The following is a 21,999-nucleotide window of genomic DNA, read 5'->3' as shown; positions in this document are numbered from 1 at the left end:
AGGAGCCATTCTGCCTGCCAAATCAGATGACCCACTACTGGTAAAACAGGCAGAAGAAAGTAGCACAAATCCAGGAGTCTTATATGGGACATGAGATAGACAGTTGAAGTCTAAGTTTGAAATGGCTAAAGAGGGCAAGGCAAGAAGAAAGGACCTTGTGTGAGAGCAAGGGGCATGAGACCACGGGGCTTGAGGCTAAGAGGCATGAGACCAAGGCATGGAGATTGCCACTCAGACCTCAGAACCTAAACAGCCACACTCAGGGACACAGGCCAGCATGGAGACTCCCTTCTAGCCTGGCTTTATTGTGGCTGGTAAGGGGAAGTGTAGAGCTGGTGGGGTGGCTCAGTGGGTAAAGGCATCTAACTCTGGCCTGACAACTTGAGTTCAGGAAGCTACATGGTAGAAGAAGAAAATGATTTTTGCACGTTGTCCACTGACTTCCACATGTGAACCATGACACATGCATATAATTCTTAAATTTTTAAAAGAAAGGGCAGGGTTCCATGAAGAGCCAGTGATACAGTGCCCTGCCACACCTGCTCAGCAGCTCTAGGAAGTAGAAACAAGAAAGAAAATAGATAACCCTGACATGCTTCTGTGTGCCAGCCCTTTCCGGGTTCCCTTCAATTCCCATTTGTCAACCTATTCAGTCTTTATAAAATCCCCGTATGTTCGGAGGTATTACTGTCTCCTTATGAATGAGAAAGAGCACAGCTGCAGTCACCCACTGTTAAAGACGGAAACTAAGCTTTGAATGATGTTACCTCGGCCCCTGAATCTGTGCTGTCAGTTGTCAAACTGCTCCAGGAGGAAAGCAGGATAGGAATTCTGCTTCCTTTTTTTTTACTGACCTTAAGAGGAGGATCTGAGACTTGCATCCGAGTAATAAATTGTGATGGCATTTGACTAGGTCTTGATTCTGATCTTAGCACTCACTCTGTCAGGTCACACTGCCTCCTCTTTCAGAGTAAGCATGTTACAACTTTAACCCTGCTTATCCTTAACACATTATTTACACTGATATAAAGCATCTCTGATCTCAGTAAGGGAATGAAAGAATTTGTCAAGGTCATAGATGATCATTAAGATCTTGCCCTCCAGACTGTGACCTCCTCCAAGTGAGACCTTGTTTTCAGTTCTCTATGGATCCAAAGGGCCTGGGGTTTGGAGAGGAGGAATAGCTCTCAATAAGTGTTTATTAAACACTTATGCCCAGGCTAGCAGCTGTGAGCTGTTTCCTCTCACAGTGCTACAGTCAGCATGGCCAGGTATTGGCTTCTTAGCCTTGGGAAGCTCCTTGGATGGTGATATGACAGTGGAGTCACCTGATTCTTCTCAAAGTTGTGTTTACCAAAAGAAGCATTTTATGGTTATCCTGATCTTCCTGTCACCCACATTTCCATACACTTACCTCCGTCTAAGTCAAGGGCTCTAGCCAAAAAGCTCTTTGCTAAACACTATTCATACCATTGGAACCTTTTCATACAGAGCCCAATACTCAGTTCCTGGCCATTCCCAGAATCCTTCATTCTAGTCTTCTGCTGTGATAACAGGTTCCTGGTACCTCCCCACAGGTGCCCTCCCAAGAGAGTTCTGTGCTTGCAGCAGATGAGGACACTCAGATCACTATCTCAGATCCTTTCCCACAGCCAACGTATATGTTTCATCTCCTCCAGACTCTACTAGTTCCTAGGCACAGAACTGGACAGCTCGGCCGCCTCATCAAGGGTCTGGTGTTCCAGCTTTACTGGTCTTTCCTTTTACTGGCCCACTAGTTTCTAGTTCTACAGGATGAGGCTGTTGGGGTTATTCTGGGGACAGCCATCTTTTTCACCCCAATTGACTCACTTAACAAAAGTTAAAAGCATCTCTTCCTTCTTTAAAAAATATACATTAAATCCCTTACCTGGAGATACAGAAATTAGGAGACTAGCCCTTGGTATCTGAAGGAACTGGATTCGTCCATTTTACTGGTTATGATATCCTTAGTCAGGGTTCTCTAAACCAATAAAACTGACAAAATGTGCACACTCACTCACATACACACATACTTAAATATATGATATATAATTATAATATATTATAAATACAATATATTATTGTTATATTTATACTGTATTTATAATATGTTATATATTATATATAATGTATATATATTACATACTATATAACATATAGCAATGCTTAGAGAACCAATATATAATAGACCAGAGAGCCATCACATTAGGATAACACCTTAATCTTTCTTAACCTTGGCCTGCCTTTGAAAAATACAGCTATATATAAAATATGTTATATATCAAGTAATATATATTTGTATATTAATTATATATACTATAATAAATGTTTTATATATTTACTTTTATACATTCATATAATGTTTATTAAATATTATTTGCTATATCTCATACAATGATTTTATATTATGTAATTATATATTATATATTTATTAAATATTGTATATGATGGGATTTATTAGAATGGCTTACAAATTCTGGTCAACATAGTCCAAAGATAGCTATCTCCTGATGACTAAGAATCTTGTAGCTGTTTAGTCCATGATACTAGATTTCTCAGTGGTATCAATCTAGTGCTGGAGTCCCAGATGATTCCCGGAGAGCTGCTGGTCTTTGGTCTCTGTTAGAATCCTGAAAACGTAGTTCCTAATAGCAGCAAAGGAATACCTCAGCAACAGGATGCATAAGTTCACCAAGGAGAATAAGGGCGAGAAGCAAAACCTTCTTCCTGGTCCTTTTCTGTGGACTGTCGCCAGAAAGTATGTCCCATATTTAGGGTGGGTCTGCCACCTCAAATAATCTAATTAAACCACAAAACCCCTCTCAGGCATGCCTAGTTGCTTAGGTTTTAGTTGGTTGCAGAAGTAGGTAGTTGATAGCCAAGAGAATCATCACATTAGGGAAATGCCTTAATCTTTCTTTACCTTGACTCCTCTTTGTAAAGTAGCTAGAAGGCACATCTTAATGGGACACCATGAGGACACTGAAATGATATAATGTGGTTCTGACAAGCAGTCAGAGCTTGTCGCATGACAATAATTCTCAACATTATAAGTATCTTTTGATGGGTCTAGACCAGTGACTTCGAAAGCACTTAATGATCTTGCCTGGGTTCAATTCTTAACACCCACATGACCACATTCTGGTATTTGGACAACTTGATGCTCTCTTCTTTCCTCTAGAGGCTCTGCATGCATGTGATGCATATACATGCAGACAAAACACTCATTCACATCAAAATAATGTTTTTTTTATTGAAAGCATGTATTATTATTTCCCAGAAATATTTCATTTAAATTATTGATTATTCGATGTACTTTACTAAAGATACCCAATCCATGCTGAGTGTATGTATATATATATATATACATCCGGAAAGAAAACCAGGCTTGTTGATTGCCACCTAGAACCCAAGTGCTCTCGTAGGCATCTGGTGAATGCTATTTAGCCTTAATATGGTTGTCATTTCAGACATGGAGACGTGGAAGTTCAGGAGAGGTTAATATATCAAAGATAGGACCAGTGATTGAAACTTGATCTACTATACTTAAATAAACCAAGTCCTCTTAGATAAAATCTCCTCTGTAGTAAGACCTTGGTATAAACAATGTCGTTGCTTATGTCCTTTCTGGTCAATGGGTGTGGTGCTGAATCCATCTTTATTATTACTAATCTCTGTTAGAAATGATGGATCTTGCACTTACATAGATACAGGCAGTGAGCCTAGAGGAGCATCCTCTAACGGTGAGAGATGTCCCAGTCAGAGTATTCTCTAACCTTATTTGAGAGTAGCAGCAGGAAATGAGAGGGTGGCCAGCAAGGGATCATATTTTGATTGTCCCAGGGTGTGCTTTGCAAGTTATTTTGTTGTTTCTTAAGCAAGTGTCAACTGGGACCTTCCCTTTTTTGTACTTGTGCCTTTAGTACCTCTAGCTATTGAGAGGCAAAGTATCATGCCCTTCAGTGACTCACCTCTTTCTACTTTGGTGGTTTGAAACCAATTACAAGTTATATGTTGTACCTATATATGAAATAAGGCTAATTGATGTAACAACAAAAAGGGAAAATGAGGAAATTCTACCTTTCTTTCCATTATCTAAAGATTTCAGGCATGTGGACATGTCTTGCTTTTGAATACACCGAATTATATGAAAAATCAGCCACAGGGCTTCATTTTTACTTTGTTTATATAGGAATGAGCTCAGGTTTTGTTGTTTTTGTTTTTGTTTTGTTTTTTGCAGACAGGAGGAGCCTGCCTGAGACCTGCTTTGCGGTGGCTGATTTCTTTGTTAGATCTCTTGTCATGGAGTGTGTGCTTGCCTGGGCAAGCATCTGGGTCACAAAGGGTGACTATCAAAACCACAAAAGCTCCTGGAGAACTGACAATCAGATTCCAAAAGGAGATTTTGTCCTACTGCCTCATTCCTTCCTGAGTTACTGTGGCCTGAACCACACCCTACCTGCTTCACACCCCTTCCTCTGTTTCTAACCCCCCTCTCCTCCTCCTTGTCCTCCTCCTTCTCCTTTGCCTTGCTTAGGGTCCCTATTCTTTTTCTCAAATGACTTAGGTCAGTGCCAGGATCTCCTGCCACCTTCAGTGGGATTGTTCCACACACTGGTCCTGCACTCAGTCTTCCACAGTCCTGCTTTCTGTCATGGAACCCCTACCTCCTAATTTGTTTGTTTGTTTGTTTTTTTAATCAGTGTTAAATTCACTCTTTGTACCACACCATTAAGTAGTTTGGACAAATGTGTATAACACTACGTAGATCCAATTGCCGTGTGGTATAGAAGTTTTACCACCCTGCATAGGAGGTGTCTAGTCTCCTAGGCTTCACCTATTTAATCCTCCATCCCTTCCCCTGAGCACCTGGCAACACCCACCCTTTCACAGTTCTGCCTTTTCCAGAATGTCATGTGCTTAGAACTATGCAGTGTGGGACCTTCATGCATGTGTGCTATGTTCACTTAGTAACATGCATTTATAACTCATCCCTGTCTTTATGAAGCTTAGGCACACTTCTTTTCTTTTGTTGTTGAATGCTGCTTCATGGTATAGCTTACATTGAACTCCTGAAGAACACCTTTGTTATGTACAGAATGTGTGATTATAAATAAAGCTACTTTGAAATTTCACATGAAAGTTTGTAGCTGTGTTCCTAAATTAAAAAAAACAAACAAACAGGTAAACAGCTAGGCGCACAATTGCTGGGTTGTGTGGAAAGACTGTAGTTAGCTTTGTGGTAAGTGCTAAACCCTCTTGCAAAGTGACTGTACTACTATGCTTCTCTCCCAGGCAGTGGAGGAGAAGGATGCCCTTCCACATCTTTTCCTCATTTGACACTGTCCTGCGTGCATTTATACTTCACAGTTGGTCATAGGAGGTTTGCATCTGTGTATCCATGCTCTCTGTATTTCCAGTATCCTAATGTAAAATAAATAGTATTGGGGGTCTGGACAAGCTCCTTTGCCATCCGGTTATCTACTTTTAAAAATATATTCATATCTTTTGCATACTTCCTCTTGATATTGTTCTCATTTTAGTGTTTTAGGTGTTCTTTATGTATTTGTAGTAGAAGTTCTTTGTGAGATATGTGTTTTCTTCAGTTCTATGGCCTCTGGTCTCCTTCTTTTACAGTAATACCTACCTGAGCTGCTTTTGAGATGCAGCTTTACCACGTTTTTCTCTCATGGATGATTTTGACATTGCATCTATGATTGATTTTTGTTTTGTTCTGTCCTGTTTTGTTTTGTCAAACCTTGTTTGTTCATTTGTTTGTCTGTTTTTCCCTTTATGTTGCTGTTACTGGTTTGAATGAGCAACGTTCCCCATGTGCTCGTGTGTTTTAACATGTGGTCCCCACTTGGTGGCGCTGTTTGTGGCGATTATGGAACCTTTAGGAGGTCCAGCCTTGCTGGAGGAAGAGCATCACTTGGTCAGACTTTAAGGACCAATAACCTCACCCCTCTACTTGCCCCCCCCCCCATCTCCTGTGTGTGGAGCTAACTGCTCCAATTGCCGTATCATGCCTTCCCCACCATGACAAAATCCAATTCGCCTGGAAGTACTATTTCTAAAATGAACCCTTTCTTCTTTAGTTGCTTTTGGCTATGGTGTGTTATCACAGCAACAAAAACACTCTAACATGTTCTTTGACTTTGCAGTTTTGTCTCATACCGATGTGTTGTGCAGACATTTTGACTTATTTTTGTAAACAGTGTCTTTGGTGAGTAGATTCAATGTTGCACATTGATGTAGGTTGAAAAGATTTCTTATATCCTCTGGATTCCCTTTACTCCTGTATCCAAGGCCAGTTGGCTCTTCCTGAGAATCTATTTAAGGCTTACTGCTCTGTTCCTGAAATCCCATCTATTGCTCACTGATTTCATGATTCTAGATTATTGTGACTTTATACTTCATGCTGGGATAAGTTGAAAAGTTTTCCTCCTTCATCTAGGTTTCTGGAGGTGGTAGAGAAGTAAATATACCTTTTTGCCTAAATATTTGGTTATATTCACAAGTAAAACTATCTGGGCCTGGTATTCTGTTTTGTGAAATTGTATTGATTATTGATTGAGTTTCTCTGATAGATATATCAGAGATATATTAGATTGTATACTTATCTTTGTGAATTTTAGTACTTTGCTTTTGATTTCAAGGAAACAATCCAATTCATCTAAGTGAGAAAAATCTGTGGGCAAGGATTTATATATTTAAAATCTCCAGAAGGAAAAAAATTCAGCCCTGTGTTGAAGACTCTACAAGACTGACTGATTTTCATTTTTTTGATTATGTAGAGTTAGAATGTTGCAGATCCAGGGGCAATTCAGCCATTTTGTAGTCCCTCAAGAACTGCCCACCCCTGTGTCTGACCAAACATCTCTATGACTATCAAAACCTTTAAAATGTACTCCTAGCAGCCTGCTGCTCCCACCAATCCCGAAGCAGCAAAGATGCAGTCAGGCAGCATGAGACTGAACAGCTGAGCTTTCCCCACTCTGCTGTGTGTAGCTCACCGCTAGTTCCGACCAGTGACCTTGTGCCTTGATTATGGCTTTCTGTGCTCTAGAATTAATATACTCTCTCAACTCAGTACATTCACAATAGACCCGAATCCGTGTTTCTGAACCCTGGTCACTCGTATTTGGCTTGAGAATGAAGTATTTCTTACTCTCTGTGAAGTGAGTGCTGTGTTACATTTTTGATTTCTGATACTAGTCTGTTGTTTGTTTTGCTTTGTTTTTCAGACAGAGTCTGACTTTATAGACCAGGCTGGCCTGGAACTCACAGAGATCCACCTACCTCTGCCTCCCAGGTGTTGGGGTTAAAGGTTATGCTAGCTCTCCTTCTGTCTTTATTGCTTGACAATTTAACTAATTTATTCAAGAAACCAGTTCTAGCTTTCCTTTGTTTATTGCTTTTGTGCGCCCCATCTTAAGTTTCTGATTTGGTCCCTGTGGTTTGCACAGCTGGCTATGGACTGGCACCACTCTGCTTTCTAACTGACTTTCTACATAGATATAAATTTTCCTCTGAGAAGTGCTTTTGTTACATTCTAAAAAACCTGGTGGAAAGATATTTTAACTTCTCTTAAGGTTTCTTTTTTGAACCATGTGTTTGTTATTTGGAAGTTAAGTTATTTACTATGCAAATACTGAAGGTTTCCTTGCCCACCTGTTATTTCTGGCTTAATTCTCTTATTATTTGAAAGCATACTTAGTATTTCTATTCTTTTAAACTGTCTTTCTTTTATTATTATGAGGAAATGAGTGTTGGTTAAGGCTTCAGGACCCTGGGAGTTTGGGTCTGCTTTAGTCTGTGTCTCATCAACTGGATCAAGTTGACTGACAGTAACACTCAGGACTTACCTCCTCTCTGTCCTTTAGACAATCAATTGAAGTCTGAAGTTTGAACCATCATGGTGAATTGATCTCTTCTTCTTTGAGGTTGTCAAGTTTTTGTGTTTACTCTGACATTCTGTGAATATATACACACGAAGGATGCTTTTCTTCTCTTGGAGAATTTATCATCACCGATTTCCGCTTACCATTCCATAATTCCCATTCCATAAGTCCTCCTTTGTCTCCAGAGTCTTCTCAGTCTGCAATTTATACAACATATACTATGCCAAAGCTGCAGCAAGCCAGGCTGTCTCTGAGAATCAAAGGGTATTCCAATGACCTTCCTGGAGAACCAGGAGACTGCATGCATTTGACCTGTAGAGTGGTGCAAACACAACACTTCTCATTTCAAAGCAAGCAAGACATGAGGTGATGCTTGCAGATAGTTCAAGCAAATACAAGTACAGGGAGGGAATACACCTGGTGTCGTGTCTTATCACCTTTGAGCAAATGAAACAAGCCAAGGCTATTCTTCCCAGACCTTTGCTTTCCCCAAGCGATGCTGTGGACATGCCAGGGCAATCCTTTCTAGAAGGCCACCCCATGGGTCTCCCCACATTCTGTACTCTGCCCCATCCTTAGTTCACAGCTTCTCTACACAGCCTCTCACACATCTGCAGCTCTCCTCTGAGTTATATGAAATACCTTTCCCACCCTCACTTCCAGTTCCATCAGTCTATATTTACATCAGGTTTCCTATAGGCCCCTAATTGACTATGGGGAGCTCTTTTTGTTTGTTTGTTTATTTCAGGTTTCTAATATATATTTTCTAGAAAATATCTTGTTTTTTTATGTTTCATTTATTTACATTTGACATCTTGCTCCTCTTCCCTGTTCCCCCTCCAAGAGTTCTTTACCCCATCCCCCTTTCCTTGGCCTCTGAGAAGGTGCTCCTGTTCCAGCCTTCCACCTTCCCACCTCATCCTTCCATATCCCCCTTCCCTGGGGCATCAAGTCTCTACAGCATTAGGCACATCCTCTCCCACCAAACTTCAGACTTCAATTGATTGTCTAAAAGACAGAGAGGAGGTAAATCCTGAGTCCTTTGACCTGGCCAGACAAGGCAGTCTTCTGCTACATATATGCTGGGGAGCACGGACCAACCTATGTATGCTACTTGGTTGGTGGCTTAGTCTCTGAGAGCTTCCAAAGGTCTGGGTTAATTGATACTTTTGGCCTTTTTATGGGTTGAAATCTCCTTCAGCTCCTTCAGTCCTTCCCCTAACTCTTCTATAGGGATCCAGGGAGGAAGGAATGGGGTGGGAGACAAGAGGGGAGAGGAAGGAAAAGGGGGGGCAGGATGAGGTATAGGGGGAGACAGGAGAGAAGCCCAGAGGGCAAGTAGAATGAATGGAAATATGCAACTTTGGGGTGGGGATGTGGAGCGCAGGGGGAATGTCTAGAAAATTGCAGAGACCTGAAATATGAGAGGCTTCCAGGGCCCAATGGGGGTGACCTGGAACCCCTGAAAGGACTACCTCCCTTAGATCAACAGGGCCCCCAGTTGAAGGATGGGGTTACCAACCTACCTTCAAATTTTCTGACCCAAAATTATTCCTGTCTATATGAAAAGCAGGGACAAAAATGTAGCAGCAATTGAAGGAAAGGCCATCCAGTGACCAGCCCAACTTTAGGCACCAAACCCTGACACTATTACTGATGCCATATTGTGTTTACAGGAGCCTAGCATGGCTGTCCTAAGAGACTGTACCAGCACCTGATTGAGACAGATGCAGATACTTATAGCCAACCATTGGACTGTGGGAAACTCTCAACCAATATATTCATAGCATTAACATTTAAAGTGATTACTGATACAGGTGGATAAGTATGTACCTGTAGTTACCACTTTACATTTGCTGTATGTATTCATGTGTTGCCACCGTTTATGAGATGGGGTCTTGTGTCCCCAGAGCTGGCCTCAAATTTACAATCTTCCTGCCCTGCCCTATAGTGTATAGGATTTACAGGTGTATGCCACCAAACCCACAATTTTTATTCTTAATCAACACAATCTTTTGTTTGTTTTCAGAGATAATGAGGTTATGTTGCCCCGTGAGTCTCACTCTGATTTCTTGGGCCAAGCAGTCCTTTGACCTGGCTCCTATAGCAGCAGAGATTACAGGCATTCTTCCCTGTATTTATTTTTCATTTCTTCTCTTTCCCCTTCTGCTTCTTCTAGTTCTCATTGCATATTTAGGGAGATCCCATCTTATTTCTTCTCTTAGAATATTCAGCTTCCTTAAAAACAATTGCTGACCACTGCCCTAACCTTTTCAATGTGTACGACATCTCCACATCTAGCTCCACGTAGGTCCACGTCACTCACTCGGATCTCAGTTACTTGAGGGAGAGCTCTCTGGTCCATCCTCCCACATGCTTCTGTCACATAGTGTTAGCATTGCTTTTGAAGTAGAATTGGAAAAGACCAATTATTAGATATTGATTAATCGTCTTATTTATTGACTTACTTAAATCACTGCTTACGCTGCTTAATTTGATTTCATTTACTACTTGGAACAAAATATAGGAAATAGCTGAAATGATGGGTCTTTGCCCTTAGCCACCTGCTGACTCCCACATATACTTCTGTTAAATCTTGCTTGCTTGCTTGCCTGCCCCACCTTGTAGGCTTCAAGTAGAAATGAGAATACACACTGGACCTAGCATTGAAGCTTGTATCCAGGGGTGACACCTCTCTCCATACACACTGGTGTTGGAGTACCTATTCCAGAAAGACCATAACACTTCATTTTTTTAAATTTTAAATTATGTGTTAAAAGTTTGCCTACAACATAATTTGCTTTTGTTTCATATATATCATTTTTTGTTTAATGTCTGTTCTCCTTATAGGTGCCAGAGACTTGAAGTTTACCTATTGTCCTGTGTTCATCTCTTCTGTAGTCTTAGATTTCCTAAGAAATCCTCCATTTACAGTCAGTGTTTTTTCTGTGCTGTAAGCTACGCTATAGCACTAAATTAGAATCCTGTTGGATTACTGGGAAAACAATGAGAAGAAAGAAAGTCATTCTATAGTATTTTGATTGGGGACAGGAACATAGCTCAGTTAGTAAAGTATATGCCTTGAAAGCACACAGACCATGGTGCAACACCCAAAACCCACCTTTAAAAAAATCCAGACATGGTATATGCTTATAATGCCAGGGCTGTGGAGGCAGAGGCATGTAGATATTTGAAAGTCCCAGACCACATATCGAATGTGTCTCAGAAAACAAGGTGGACACCTCCTGAGGAACAACATCCAAGCTTGACCATTGGTCTTCACATTCACACACACACACACACACACACACACACACACACACACACACACGTAAATCTGAGTACTCATATGGACTTCTGTCCCTCTGCATACACACACTTCCACTCTAATAACTAAAGGGGGCTAAAGCCAAAGTAGAATTCATCTTTGTTGCTAAAGGTTCCAAATGTCCTTCTCTTGTCCTGGGCAACTCCATGGTTTGTTCCTGATGCTTCCTCTTTCCCTCACTCTGCCACAGCTGTAGCAGACCATTCTTGGCTTTCACAGTGAGAAACTGATAAGATCTTAGGGGTAAACCCATGAAAGCATGCCCTTCCCCCACTTAGGTTGTGGCTGTCAGAAGTTTTTCTCATGCTCTCCCATATTCAGTCTCCAGCACTTCAGGCTGTCACCAAAATGTGTCTGCTAGTCCTGGCAAGCTCTAGCTGTGACTGGATTCTTCTGTTTCTAGGTTTTTGGGTCCAAGTTTGCACTTTAACCTCAGTTTTCTACCTAATTTCAACTCAAGAAGAGTCTGTAGTTGGGAGTTTGCTGGCTTTTCCTGTTGTCTGGATCCCATGTGATGGAACTGCAATCAGGAGTCTCTTTTTGCTGTATTTCTTTGGGAGGTGGTGGTTTTGGTTTTTGAGACAGGGTTTCTCTCTGTATCCCTGGCAGTTCTAGAACTCATTTTGCAAACCAGGCTGGCTTCAAACTCAGAGATCTGCCTGCCTCTGCCTCGAAAGTGCTGGGATTAAAAGCATGTGCCACCACGTAGGGCTACTGAATTTCTTTACTGTTGCCCTAGCCCCCCCCCCCCCTTATTTGAAGGTATACATTTCCTAGTGGGTTTCCGGATTTCCCTGCTACTATGTAAACTTCTGGAAGTAGGCCCTGTGTCTGTTCTTATCATGGCTGTATGACTCAGAGTAGGAAATGAGTAATATTGGTCATGTGGACTAATTAATGCCCAGGCATTCACTGAACACACGGATAAAGTGAGCTCTGTGCTTGGTAATGAGGTTCAATCAAAGCAGAAACGTGTCTGTAGTTACTACAGGGGCTTGTAGGCTATATATCCCCTTAAAACAGAGATGTTACACTATGAATAAAAGTAGGGAGACACTGAAAGTTTAAGGACTTAAAAACTAACACAATTGGCAGAGTGGTAAAACATCTCAGAAAGGAGTCTTGTGTGAGCTAAGTTGTATAGAAGGAGCAGCTCTTAGGTCAGGTGAAGGGGAGTGACCTTGAGAAGGAGCCCCACAGACTTGCTGAACTATGAATCAGACTTTGTAGAAAGTGATTTCCTTCAGCTTCCTCCTGTTCCACGAAAGGCATGTCACTGTTAATTCATGTCAGCTCAGAAGGCCCAGCCTTAGATACTTTCTTGGAGTGGGCAAAATGTCACCGGTGCTGAGCAATGGAGCAAGTCATTTTCTCATCTGTGAAGATATGAGTCAGGCAGGGCTCAAAGGGTCCTAAGGAGCCCAGCATCCAGTGATCCTCCTCCATTATCCCATGCCACACTTGGACTGTGCCGTCATTGTTCGCTTCTCACAGAGAGCTGAGCCCCCAAAGTAGTAAGATAAAAATCAGAGCTGCTTTGCAAATGCCCACAAAGCCACTGGGGAGAGGTTTCCTCAGAGAAGGCGGGAAAGAAAAATAAATGTGGGCTTCTCTTGAAACCTCCGCTCAGTGAGCCAGGCTTTCCCGGAATGCTGCAGGCTGCTTCAAAGGCCCATTGTGGAGAGCTTCCAGATGTGTATGGAAAACCTCACTGGGAGCTGCCCAGTGAAGAGACTTCTTAGGCCTGAGCCAAGATGGAGGAAGTCGATGTGACACATCCTACCAGGTGGGCTGTATTCTGAGGGAGTCCAGATTCTACCGTGAAGGAGAGACCAAGGACAGTTACCCAGTCCAGATGCCAGAGCCAAGCAGTGTGTCCTCTTTGGTTACAGACAGCAATGGGGTTTGCTGGAGTGAGACAGAAAGGCATTCTCCCACACAGGAATCTTCCTGAAGATTGCTCGTAACAGTTTCTTTGCTCCTCCAGCATATCATGGAATGTACAGGAGGGATTTCAGGTTGGAAAAATGACCAACCATGGAACAGCTAGAGTCTATCCCTACATGATTCCTTTAAGGATATAAAAGGCTTGATGTCCTATTTCTCCTCTTATTAGACAGGGGAAGTGAGAGAGACCAGAGTTTAAACTTCTGGAGCCTCAGTGTCCCAATCTGTAGAGGGCAATGATGAGCCCCAAACTATCCTCCTGTAAGAAGGAAGGTATTGTTGCACACAAGGCTGAGTTGCTACACATAAAACATCTGGCACAGCGCCTGGTCCAGAATGAGGGTGCAGCCTGTTCTCATTTCTCTTCAGTCCAGTTGTTCAGGGAGGTGGCGCTGGTCCCATTTGGCCTTTAAATTTTACTTCTGTGGCTCTTTAAATCCTCTCCCTGTGTGTGCATATGCACTTAGCTAAGTATTTCGAGATCAGTGTATTTCGGGGAAAGTCCTCTTGTCTCCAGCTAAAATTAGGCCTCTCTTGCTCTTCTATTTGCCTGCCCCCATCCGATTTTACCTAATTAACAGCATTGACACTCAGCAAGGCTTGTGAGAGAATTTGGGTGAACAGCTGGGAGTTGCTCTCCATGCCAACAGCTGCTGCCTCTCAGCAGGCAGGCAACAAGGAGTCTGGAGCCCTGTGGGGAGGACAGGGAGGGAGCCTTGAAGACAGATTAAAAAATTTGGCCACAGGGAAACCATCTGAGCAGGGTGCACCCTGCATCACCATGCCTTCTGCCTTCTGCCTAATGAAATAACTAATGGGAAAGAGGGCAAGCAGGAGAGGAAGGCATAGAGTCTAGCTAGCTCACTGGCAAACCATTGTCACCCATGCCCAGATTACAGTATTCACCCTGCCAAAGGGGAGAAGCCATGGGTTGGTACAAGGTGTGTCTTTTAAAACAGCCTCATTCAGTTTCTCCCATGGATTTTAGGATAAGTACCAAGTTCATCCAGAGCTCCCAGATGTACCCTGCCTCACACCTGGTTGTCACTCCAGCCCAGCCTCTGTTTATTCCCCTTTTCACCAGGCTTTCTCTGCTGGAACTAAATCTTGAGTTTAGTCTGGCTTTCTCCATAATCCACCTACATCTTGCCTGCCCTCATTTCACCACTCTAGCCTTGTAAATCTGCTGTGTTTGTGTTTTCCCTGAACACCCTGTCCAAAGCCCACATGGACTATAGCACCCCCCAGAAAATGGCTGTAGTGGTTCCCAGCAGCCATAGTTTCTGTGTATGAGAGCTTGGTATTTTTCCATGCCCGAGTGTCTTACCCCTGTATGTTTTTGTGTTCCTATTCCCACCTCGAGAAACTGAAAGATGCCCTCTATGGAAACATGTGAAGCTAAGACATTGTATTGGGTACCCAGAGGTGACATTTAAACTTTCTGGCTGTCTGCTGCTTTAAAAAGAAAGGATAAAAAAAATCACATCTCGGGTGTAAGTGCCAGGTCTTGTAGCACCTCCAAGGACAGATTCACCTCTTCCTGAATAATTGCGCTTGATTCACATGATGAGCTGACATAAGCTTTGCAGTTCCAGGACAGGTCGAGCAGAATTACTTCTCTTGATCTTGTTCTCACTGTTGTCCACTGAACATCGGGAGAAACTGAAGCTCTCATTCCTGGTCACCCCCGTGTTCCTTCAAGGTGAAGGCAGCTCTGTGCAAATAGTCTCTAGATTCTCAGGGCCCAGGAGCAGCCCCTTGGGAGTAGGGGAATTCCATTACTCCACCTGGTGTCGCTTGCTCTCCTCTGGGGGCGGAAAGGGTCTCAGGAAACAGCTGTGGGGTCACCTCAGCTGTACTGTTCAGATCCTCAGTGCTCTTCCTAAGTAGTTCATGAACCCAAGACCAGAAACCTCAGAGGGAGTCCATTATCTCTGATGGCTTCTGTCTCTTTCTAATCTCTGCTTTTGATCTGTCACCAGAGCCTATGGTCAGTCTTCAGCATGCCTTTCATGTCTGGATATTATAATAAATACTTCATTCCTGCCTGCACCTCTTCACATGCTCCCCGCTATGCTTAACGTTCCAAGACACCGGAAGGCAGCAGCTGTGGCTTCTTGGAGCTCCTGGGAGATGTCAGGTCCCCAGAGTGCAGCCCTGTCAACCTCAGGGCACTGTCTCCCTGACACGGCTCTCACCCTAGCTGCCCTAAACAGTGCCTTTGTCACTCATCTGGTGTTACGTCAGCCCATGCCCTTCAACCTTTCTGTTTCCTCCTTGGATAGATACATGCTCTGCAACATCATCTGTCAGTGCCTGTGCATCCTTAAAATCTCAGTCCAGGCATGATATCCATGAGGACTGTGGGCATGCCGAAACATACAGTAGGAAACCTCTGAGCCCAGGAATGCCACGGTCCTCCTCTGGATTCTCAGAGCCTCATAACAGCCCCTTGGGGCTAGGAGATTTCCATCTCTCCACCTGGTGTGGGTTGCTTTTCTGTGGGGGCAGAAAGGGTCTCAGGAGACAGCTATGGGATCACCTTTGCTGTGCTATTCTTCCTCATACCGCTAAGCAGAGTGGACAAGAAGAGTGGTTATAGGAACAGTTCTTATCTTGCCCCTGTCACTTACCTGACAGAGTTCTTGGTAACTTAGCAGACTAATAATATGTCCTTTGTACATAAACTAAGTTGAATATTTCTTCCCAAGCTGCAAATAGCCTAACCAGTCTATCAAGTCAAATCCCAACACATTTCTTAAAGAATCCATTGTTGTTTTGAGTTTTAATATCTGCTGTGCAGGACAGTGTAAAGAACCTTTCAAGTAATTGGGTGATGTTTACACACACACACACACACTCACACATACACATATTACTTTCTGCACAAAGGTCCTGGATCTCGGAGCATTTCTTTTCCGCTTATCAGACCACTGAGGTAAGGGTTAAGCCATTCTTCTTTGGCTGACATCTGGGCCCCACTGAATGCTGCCCAGCTCTCCTCAGCTGAGAAGGATCTACAGCCAAAAGCTCAAGTCCCAGCCTTTGTAGCAGGCAATCTCCTGGCCATCTGTGAGCATGTCAGCTCTAAGTGCTCCAGCAAGGGATCCTTAGCACTATGGCATTTTCCCCAATGACTCCACATTAGGGAGCATTTGTGGATGCTTGCTTTATGCACAGCAATATTAATATTCACTCCATCCTTACGAGGCAAACCTTGCTCCTACTTTAGAGAAGACAAAGCTTAGAAACATTAAAAAACCTGCCTAGGCTAGTAGAATAGGCAAGTCTCAAACCAGGTCTTCCCAGAGTTCTTGCCTCCACACTCAGCTCAGACCTGGAGGTATTGTAGGGAAGGAATTGAAATGGCTTTGTAAAAACAGGAAGTACAACTCAGCCTGTATTGTTCCAGTATCACAAAATGCACAGCATGAGATTCCCCTAGGACCTCTCCCCTTCACAAGCCTGTGTTCAGGAGCTGAAAGTGGGGAAAGCCTATCTCAGGACTTAAAACACAGATCTGTGAGTCCCAGAACAAAGAGAGATCAGGACAGCAGGCATGCGGAGGGTCGAACACATACCTAATTCTGAGCATTTACAACTGAGGAGGGGAGCCGGCTCTGGGGTTTCCTGCTTCTTTCCACAGATCTTTCAAAGTAGATTAACCCTCTCTGTAAGGAAAAAAACCTACTTCTTTGAGAACATTAATTTTGTTCTCATCTCGAAGCCATGCTGAGCTACACTAGAGGTAATGGCATGTAAAAAAAAAAATGTTCCCAGAGACACTCCCAGCTGAACACACAAAGAATCTGGTCCCCAAGGAACAGTGTAAGGATTGTCTGAAGGACTCGACATTGGTGAGATTACAGAAATCATAATATATGAATAAATGAACATATGGAAGAAATCAGGAAAGCCCTCCCATTCTTCCCATATGTAAACCTGGCCTTTGAGTAAAGTCCTTAAGTAAATGCAGATGTAGCCAAACCAGGCACCAGATGGCAAACAAGCACTGGACCAAGAGGTAAAGAAAGCTTTCCATGTTTATTCAAAGATGGGGGAAGTCATAATCCAGAATGCTGTGGTGTTCTCAGAAGGGTGACCTCGGGTCACAGACACACAACCAAGGCATAGTACAACCAAAACAACATTGACAGAGTTTATAACAATTGTGATTTGCTGTAGAAAAGCCACTACCATCTTACGTGACCAGAACCTGATGTCAGAAGTTGTACGTTTGGGACATGAAAGCAATGGTTGTACATTTGGGACATGAAAGCAATGTTTAGAGCAGAGGAGCAGGACTAGAGGGGCAGGAAAGCAGCAGCATTGGCCTTTGCTCGGCATTCACATGTGCCGGCAGCTTTGATGCTTGGTCTCCTTTAATACTCTTACCTATGCACCAGGTATTGGGAAGATTCTGAAAAGGCATTTTAAATGGATCAAGGGATGTTAGGTCCCTAGATCCTACCTAAGCAATGCCTTTGTCACTCTTCCGGTGTTACTTCAGCCCATGCCCTTCAACCTCCGTCTATTTCATCCTTGGATAGATACATGCTCTCCAACATCATCTGTTAGTGCCTGTGCATCCTTGGAATCTCAGTGCACCTGGGGATGCTAACCTAGCTATCACCAGTACTTCCTGGGTTCTGCCCATATTCTCAGCTTCGTAGTTCATGTTGTTGGAATGAATACAATTTGACAAGGAAGACAGGTCCCTGAAGACTCTGATCAGGGTCTGCCATATCTTCTCTACCTTTCCTGCCCAAACCAGAAGAACTAGGGGGACAATTCTAGCTACCCAGGTACTGCCTTGAGATTAAAGCACACATACTGTGAGGAACAGAGCAGAACATGACTCTGTTTCCACCTTCTTCACCCTTCTTCACAGCCTGTTGAGTCCTGGCTTTTCAGGGTTCAGGAGTTTACACGTTGAACGAAGGAAGTTCTGGTAGTGCTTCACCTTCAGATACACGCTGAAATGAGCATTAAGGTACCCTTTCCTTGCCATTCAACTAAATCACTGTATGTGGAGCAGTAGGTAGAAAGTGCTGTCAAGCTTGTCAGGCCTGCTTCCTGACAATACGAATGACTAAGCCTGCTGCCTCAAGAAAACCATGGCATTCTTTGGGTCTTCGTGTGCTTGACTCTAAAGGGCTGAAGGATTTCCTGAGAATCATTTTGGTTTCATCTCTTCCCACTCATCTGTCCTCTTTCATGTGTGCGTTCATTCTGAATGTCATCTGTTTCCCCATCACTCTTAACCCTGGACCAGGATGAGAGAAGCACATGAAGCATAAGGCAGACTTCTGTAACTACATGTCAATCACCAGCACGCGGGGCAGGCTCCCTTATTCCTGTTGTCTCCTTGGGGTTGGCCATTAGGAGACACTAGCAGAAAGCTAGAGTTGTTGTTGTTATTATTATTCCAGCATCCTCTGCAGGGTTACTATAAGTTGGCTGCATCCATTTACTGCCTCACCTACTACAGAGGTAGTCTCATGCAGACAAGTATCTCTGTGTGGTGGGAACCTGTTTTCTCTCCCTTCACTTCTTCAAACTAAGAGGTACAAAGGGTTCCCTACTGTTCCTGGTCCACAAATTCTTATTTCCTTTCATAATCCATTCTTTCTCTCATTTATTTTTAATTTCAGTTTGCTTTATTTTAATATGCATGTGCCACAGCACACATGTGAAAGTCAGAGGACAACTTTCAGGAGTCAGTTCTCTTCTTCAATCATGTGGATCCTGGAGACTGAACTTAGGTTGTTAGCCTTGGTGGCAAGTGTCTTTACCCACTGAGCCCTCTTACCCATCTCAGTGTCTAATTTTTTAGTGAATACTTTCTCAAGTTCCTGGCAAGAATCTGGTCAATATGCTATGTTAGCTTTGTTTCCTATTTCCCACAATGTTTCCATTAAATCGTTTAGCTTCTATCCCCATCTTTCCTCTCATAAATGATCTATTTATTCTCAACCACCAGCCATCCCTAAGTAAACATCCATTAGTGAAACCTTTACTTTGCTTTGCTTTGCTTTGCTTTGCTTTGTTGGGGAAATCAATGCTGGTTAGCTGGACCTGAGAAATCGGTGGTGATTAAGAAGAGACCAGCATCACTGAGGCAGGATCTTCTGGGAAGTGTTTCCTCGGGGTCAGCACATGCAGGCTGAGGTCCAGAAGGGGCAAAGGGGGTACATTTTACTAGCAGCTGAAATTGGTAATGTGCAAGAGTCTTCCAGGTTTTTGAAGGCATGAAGGGAAATAGAGAGAAGCTGTGTCTTGGCACCAAGAGAAACCATTGTTGAATGTGTAGCCACAGTTGCAGTTGAAAACTGAAGATTGAAGGGACCACGGAGCAAGTGACATTTGGCACCATGTGACAGTGTCAGAGTCCTTGAAGAGAGCCCAGGAGAGTTGAAGGTACAGGCCAGTTGCAGCAGAAATAAAAGCTGGTTCTTTAAAAATTAGCAAGATTGACAAAACTTTATCCAGGTTAACCAAAGGAAAAAAGAGGGGAGACCCAAATTAATAAGATTAGAAATGAACAGAAAATTGTAACAGAAATGAGAAATCCAGAGAATCATAAGGACACAGGTTAAAAATCAACTATCTACTAACCTTAAAATTAAACTAAAATAACAGACGACTCTCTAGATGCACATGACCCACCCAACTTAAATCAAGATGACATAACTAATTTCAATAGATCCACAGCATCAATGAGATACAAGCACTAATTAACAATCTCCCAACTTGAAAAACTCATGGCCAAATAGTTCAGCACAGAATTCTACTAGACCTTCAGAGAAGACCTAATGCTAACACTTCTCAAACCATTCTGTAAAACAGGAAAGGACACTTTCTCATCTATTCTGTGAAGCCAGGATTACACCAGCACCAAACCATACAAAGACCAACAATATCCAGAAAGAAAACGATAGTCTGATCTTTCCAATGAGCATAGATGGGAAATTCTCAATAAAATATTTGCAACCTGAATTTAGAAACACATGAAAAGGATTATCCACCATGGTCATGTTGGCTTTGTCCCAGAAATGCAGGGATGATTCCACATGCATAAGTCAATAAATGTAATCCACCACATAAATAGACTCAAGAAAAGAAACATGATCATCTCATTATATGCAAAAAGGGCCTTTGACAGAATCCAACATCCCTTTGTGATAAAGGATCTGGAGTATTTAAGGATACAGGGGACATATCTCAACATGATAAAGGCAATGTACAACAAACCCATAGCCAACACCATGCTAAACTCAAAGCATTTCCATTAAAATCAAGAACAAGACAAGGATTTTCCAGTTTATTCACTCCTACCCAATATAGTGCTTGAAGTCTTAGCTAGAACAGTAAGACAAGTGAATATTAAACACAGAGATAATTGTATCTCTTACCTTCATCAAAAAAGCTTCTTTTTGCAACTGATGGAGGATATTGCAGAGATCTACAATCAGTCAAGATGCAAAAAATAAGTGTCTTTTGGGGTGGCCAGCCCCAGTTGATGCATCTTTGAAGGTATATTACAATCCCTAGGCATAGGCTAGGGGACTAAATAAATGAAGATAGAAAAAACCAGAGGACAAAGATGTCCATTGTTAGTGTCTTCTAGATATGACGGGAAGCTGTGAAATGTTAATGGTTGCCGAAACAAGACCTATAGATGATAATACTAGTTGACATACCATATACTAGATTCCACTCTCTCTTAGTCTCTGCTATAGTATCTCTGGTCCAGCCTAAATGAAGGCATAGTGAGGCAGAGATTCCTGGTTCCCTATTATATCCATGGTGCATAGCACAACATGTGGGGCACAATAATTTATAGCATTTATTCGTTCATCAATAAAACTAACATTCTGGCTCAGACTTTCCATCTTGAAGAAGAAATTGAGATCCAACGAAATGAGGCAACTTAATCAAATATCTGAACCCAGACTGAGATTAATACAGACTCGGAGCCTCCTGATTCCTGCATCAGTTGTTTTCCACTACACCATGTGCTTGTCTGTAATATTGTTTCTGGAGGGAAGCAGATTGAATCCCTGTCTTGTGAAAGCCCAAACAAGCTTATGTTCATAAACACAGCTGACATCGTTGTTTTCGTTTGTTTTATATGAAATGTCTGAAAGTCCAACCCAAAACTAAATTCCATTTTCCATTCCTAGAAGCACATACAGCTTTTGTTGCCTACAACATTTTTTCCCTGTTCATTGTTCATCCTCCTTCCCTTCATGAACTAGAGGAGTCAGGTGGCATTCAGTATTGAATGGTTCCTAAATTTCATTTCCCTTCCATCACAGCCCTGTCCTGTGACATGTCATAGAGAAGATCAGGAAGTGCTGCCTGAGAGAACACGACAATATTTTGTATAGAACTGAGAAAGAAATAGGTATAATAACTGTCATCAAAATAACTCATATTTTTAGGTAGTACTTAATGCAAGATGTCGTTACTAATCATTTCCATACATTTTTATCTTACCTTAACAGTTCTATAAACAGTTATATTATTTCTATTTTCTTTATGGGTAAGTTGAGGTGCAAAGCATTTTGTAAATTGCCCAAGTCATTTAGTTAGCTAGTAAAGATTGAAGGGCAGTCTAGAACCCAGAGTCTTAATTGTCTTACAACTGTCTATGAAGAATGTACTGATTGTACATTGAGGAAACACTGCAGTATATAACCAAGAGCCTAATTTTGTGTAGATATGCCACCCTGAGTTTTTCCATTAATTTATGAATCCATTTCATCATCTGTTTATTATTTCAAAATGCACGAT

At 42.4% G+C, this 21,999-nt stretch overlaps 1 protein-coding gene across 5 annotated transcripts in view; it reads left to right on the top strand.

Annotated features, from left to right (window-relative positions):
* Nucleotides 1-21,999, top strand: part of Fggy (FGGY carbohydrate kinase domain containing) — a 369,309-nt gene that overhangs the window by 326,055 nt on the left and 21,255 nt on the right. The window contains exon 14 of one of the 5 annotated variants that reach the window (XM_085839184.1): nucleotides 4,262-5,078. The exons of 1 other annotated variant lie outside the window; for it this stretch is intronic. In XM_085839184.1, coding sequence (XP_085695310.1) covers nucleotides 4,262-4,453 — 192 coding nt within the window. In that variant the 3' untranslated portion in view covers nucleotides 4,454-5,078. Of the gene's footprint in view, nucleotides 1-4,261; nucleotides 5,079-21,999 lie in introns of those variants that run through there. 3 more of the 5 variants (XM_085839180.1, XM_085839182.1, XM_085839181.1) reach the window with 3 other exon arrangements.

Source organism: Mus caroli, unplaced genomic scaffold, assembly GCF_978045245.1.
Source record: "Mus caroli unplaced genomic scaffold, Mus_caroli_1 scaffold_6, whole genome shotgun sequence".
Taxonomy (NCBI): Eukaryota; Metazoa; Chordata; class Mammalia; order Rodentia; family Muridae; genus Mus; species Mus caroli.
Note: the sequence above shows the minus strand (reverse complement) of the source record. Positions and strands in the feature narration are given on the sequence as shown.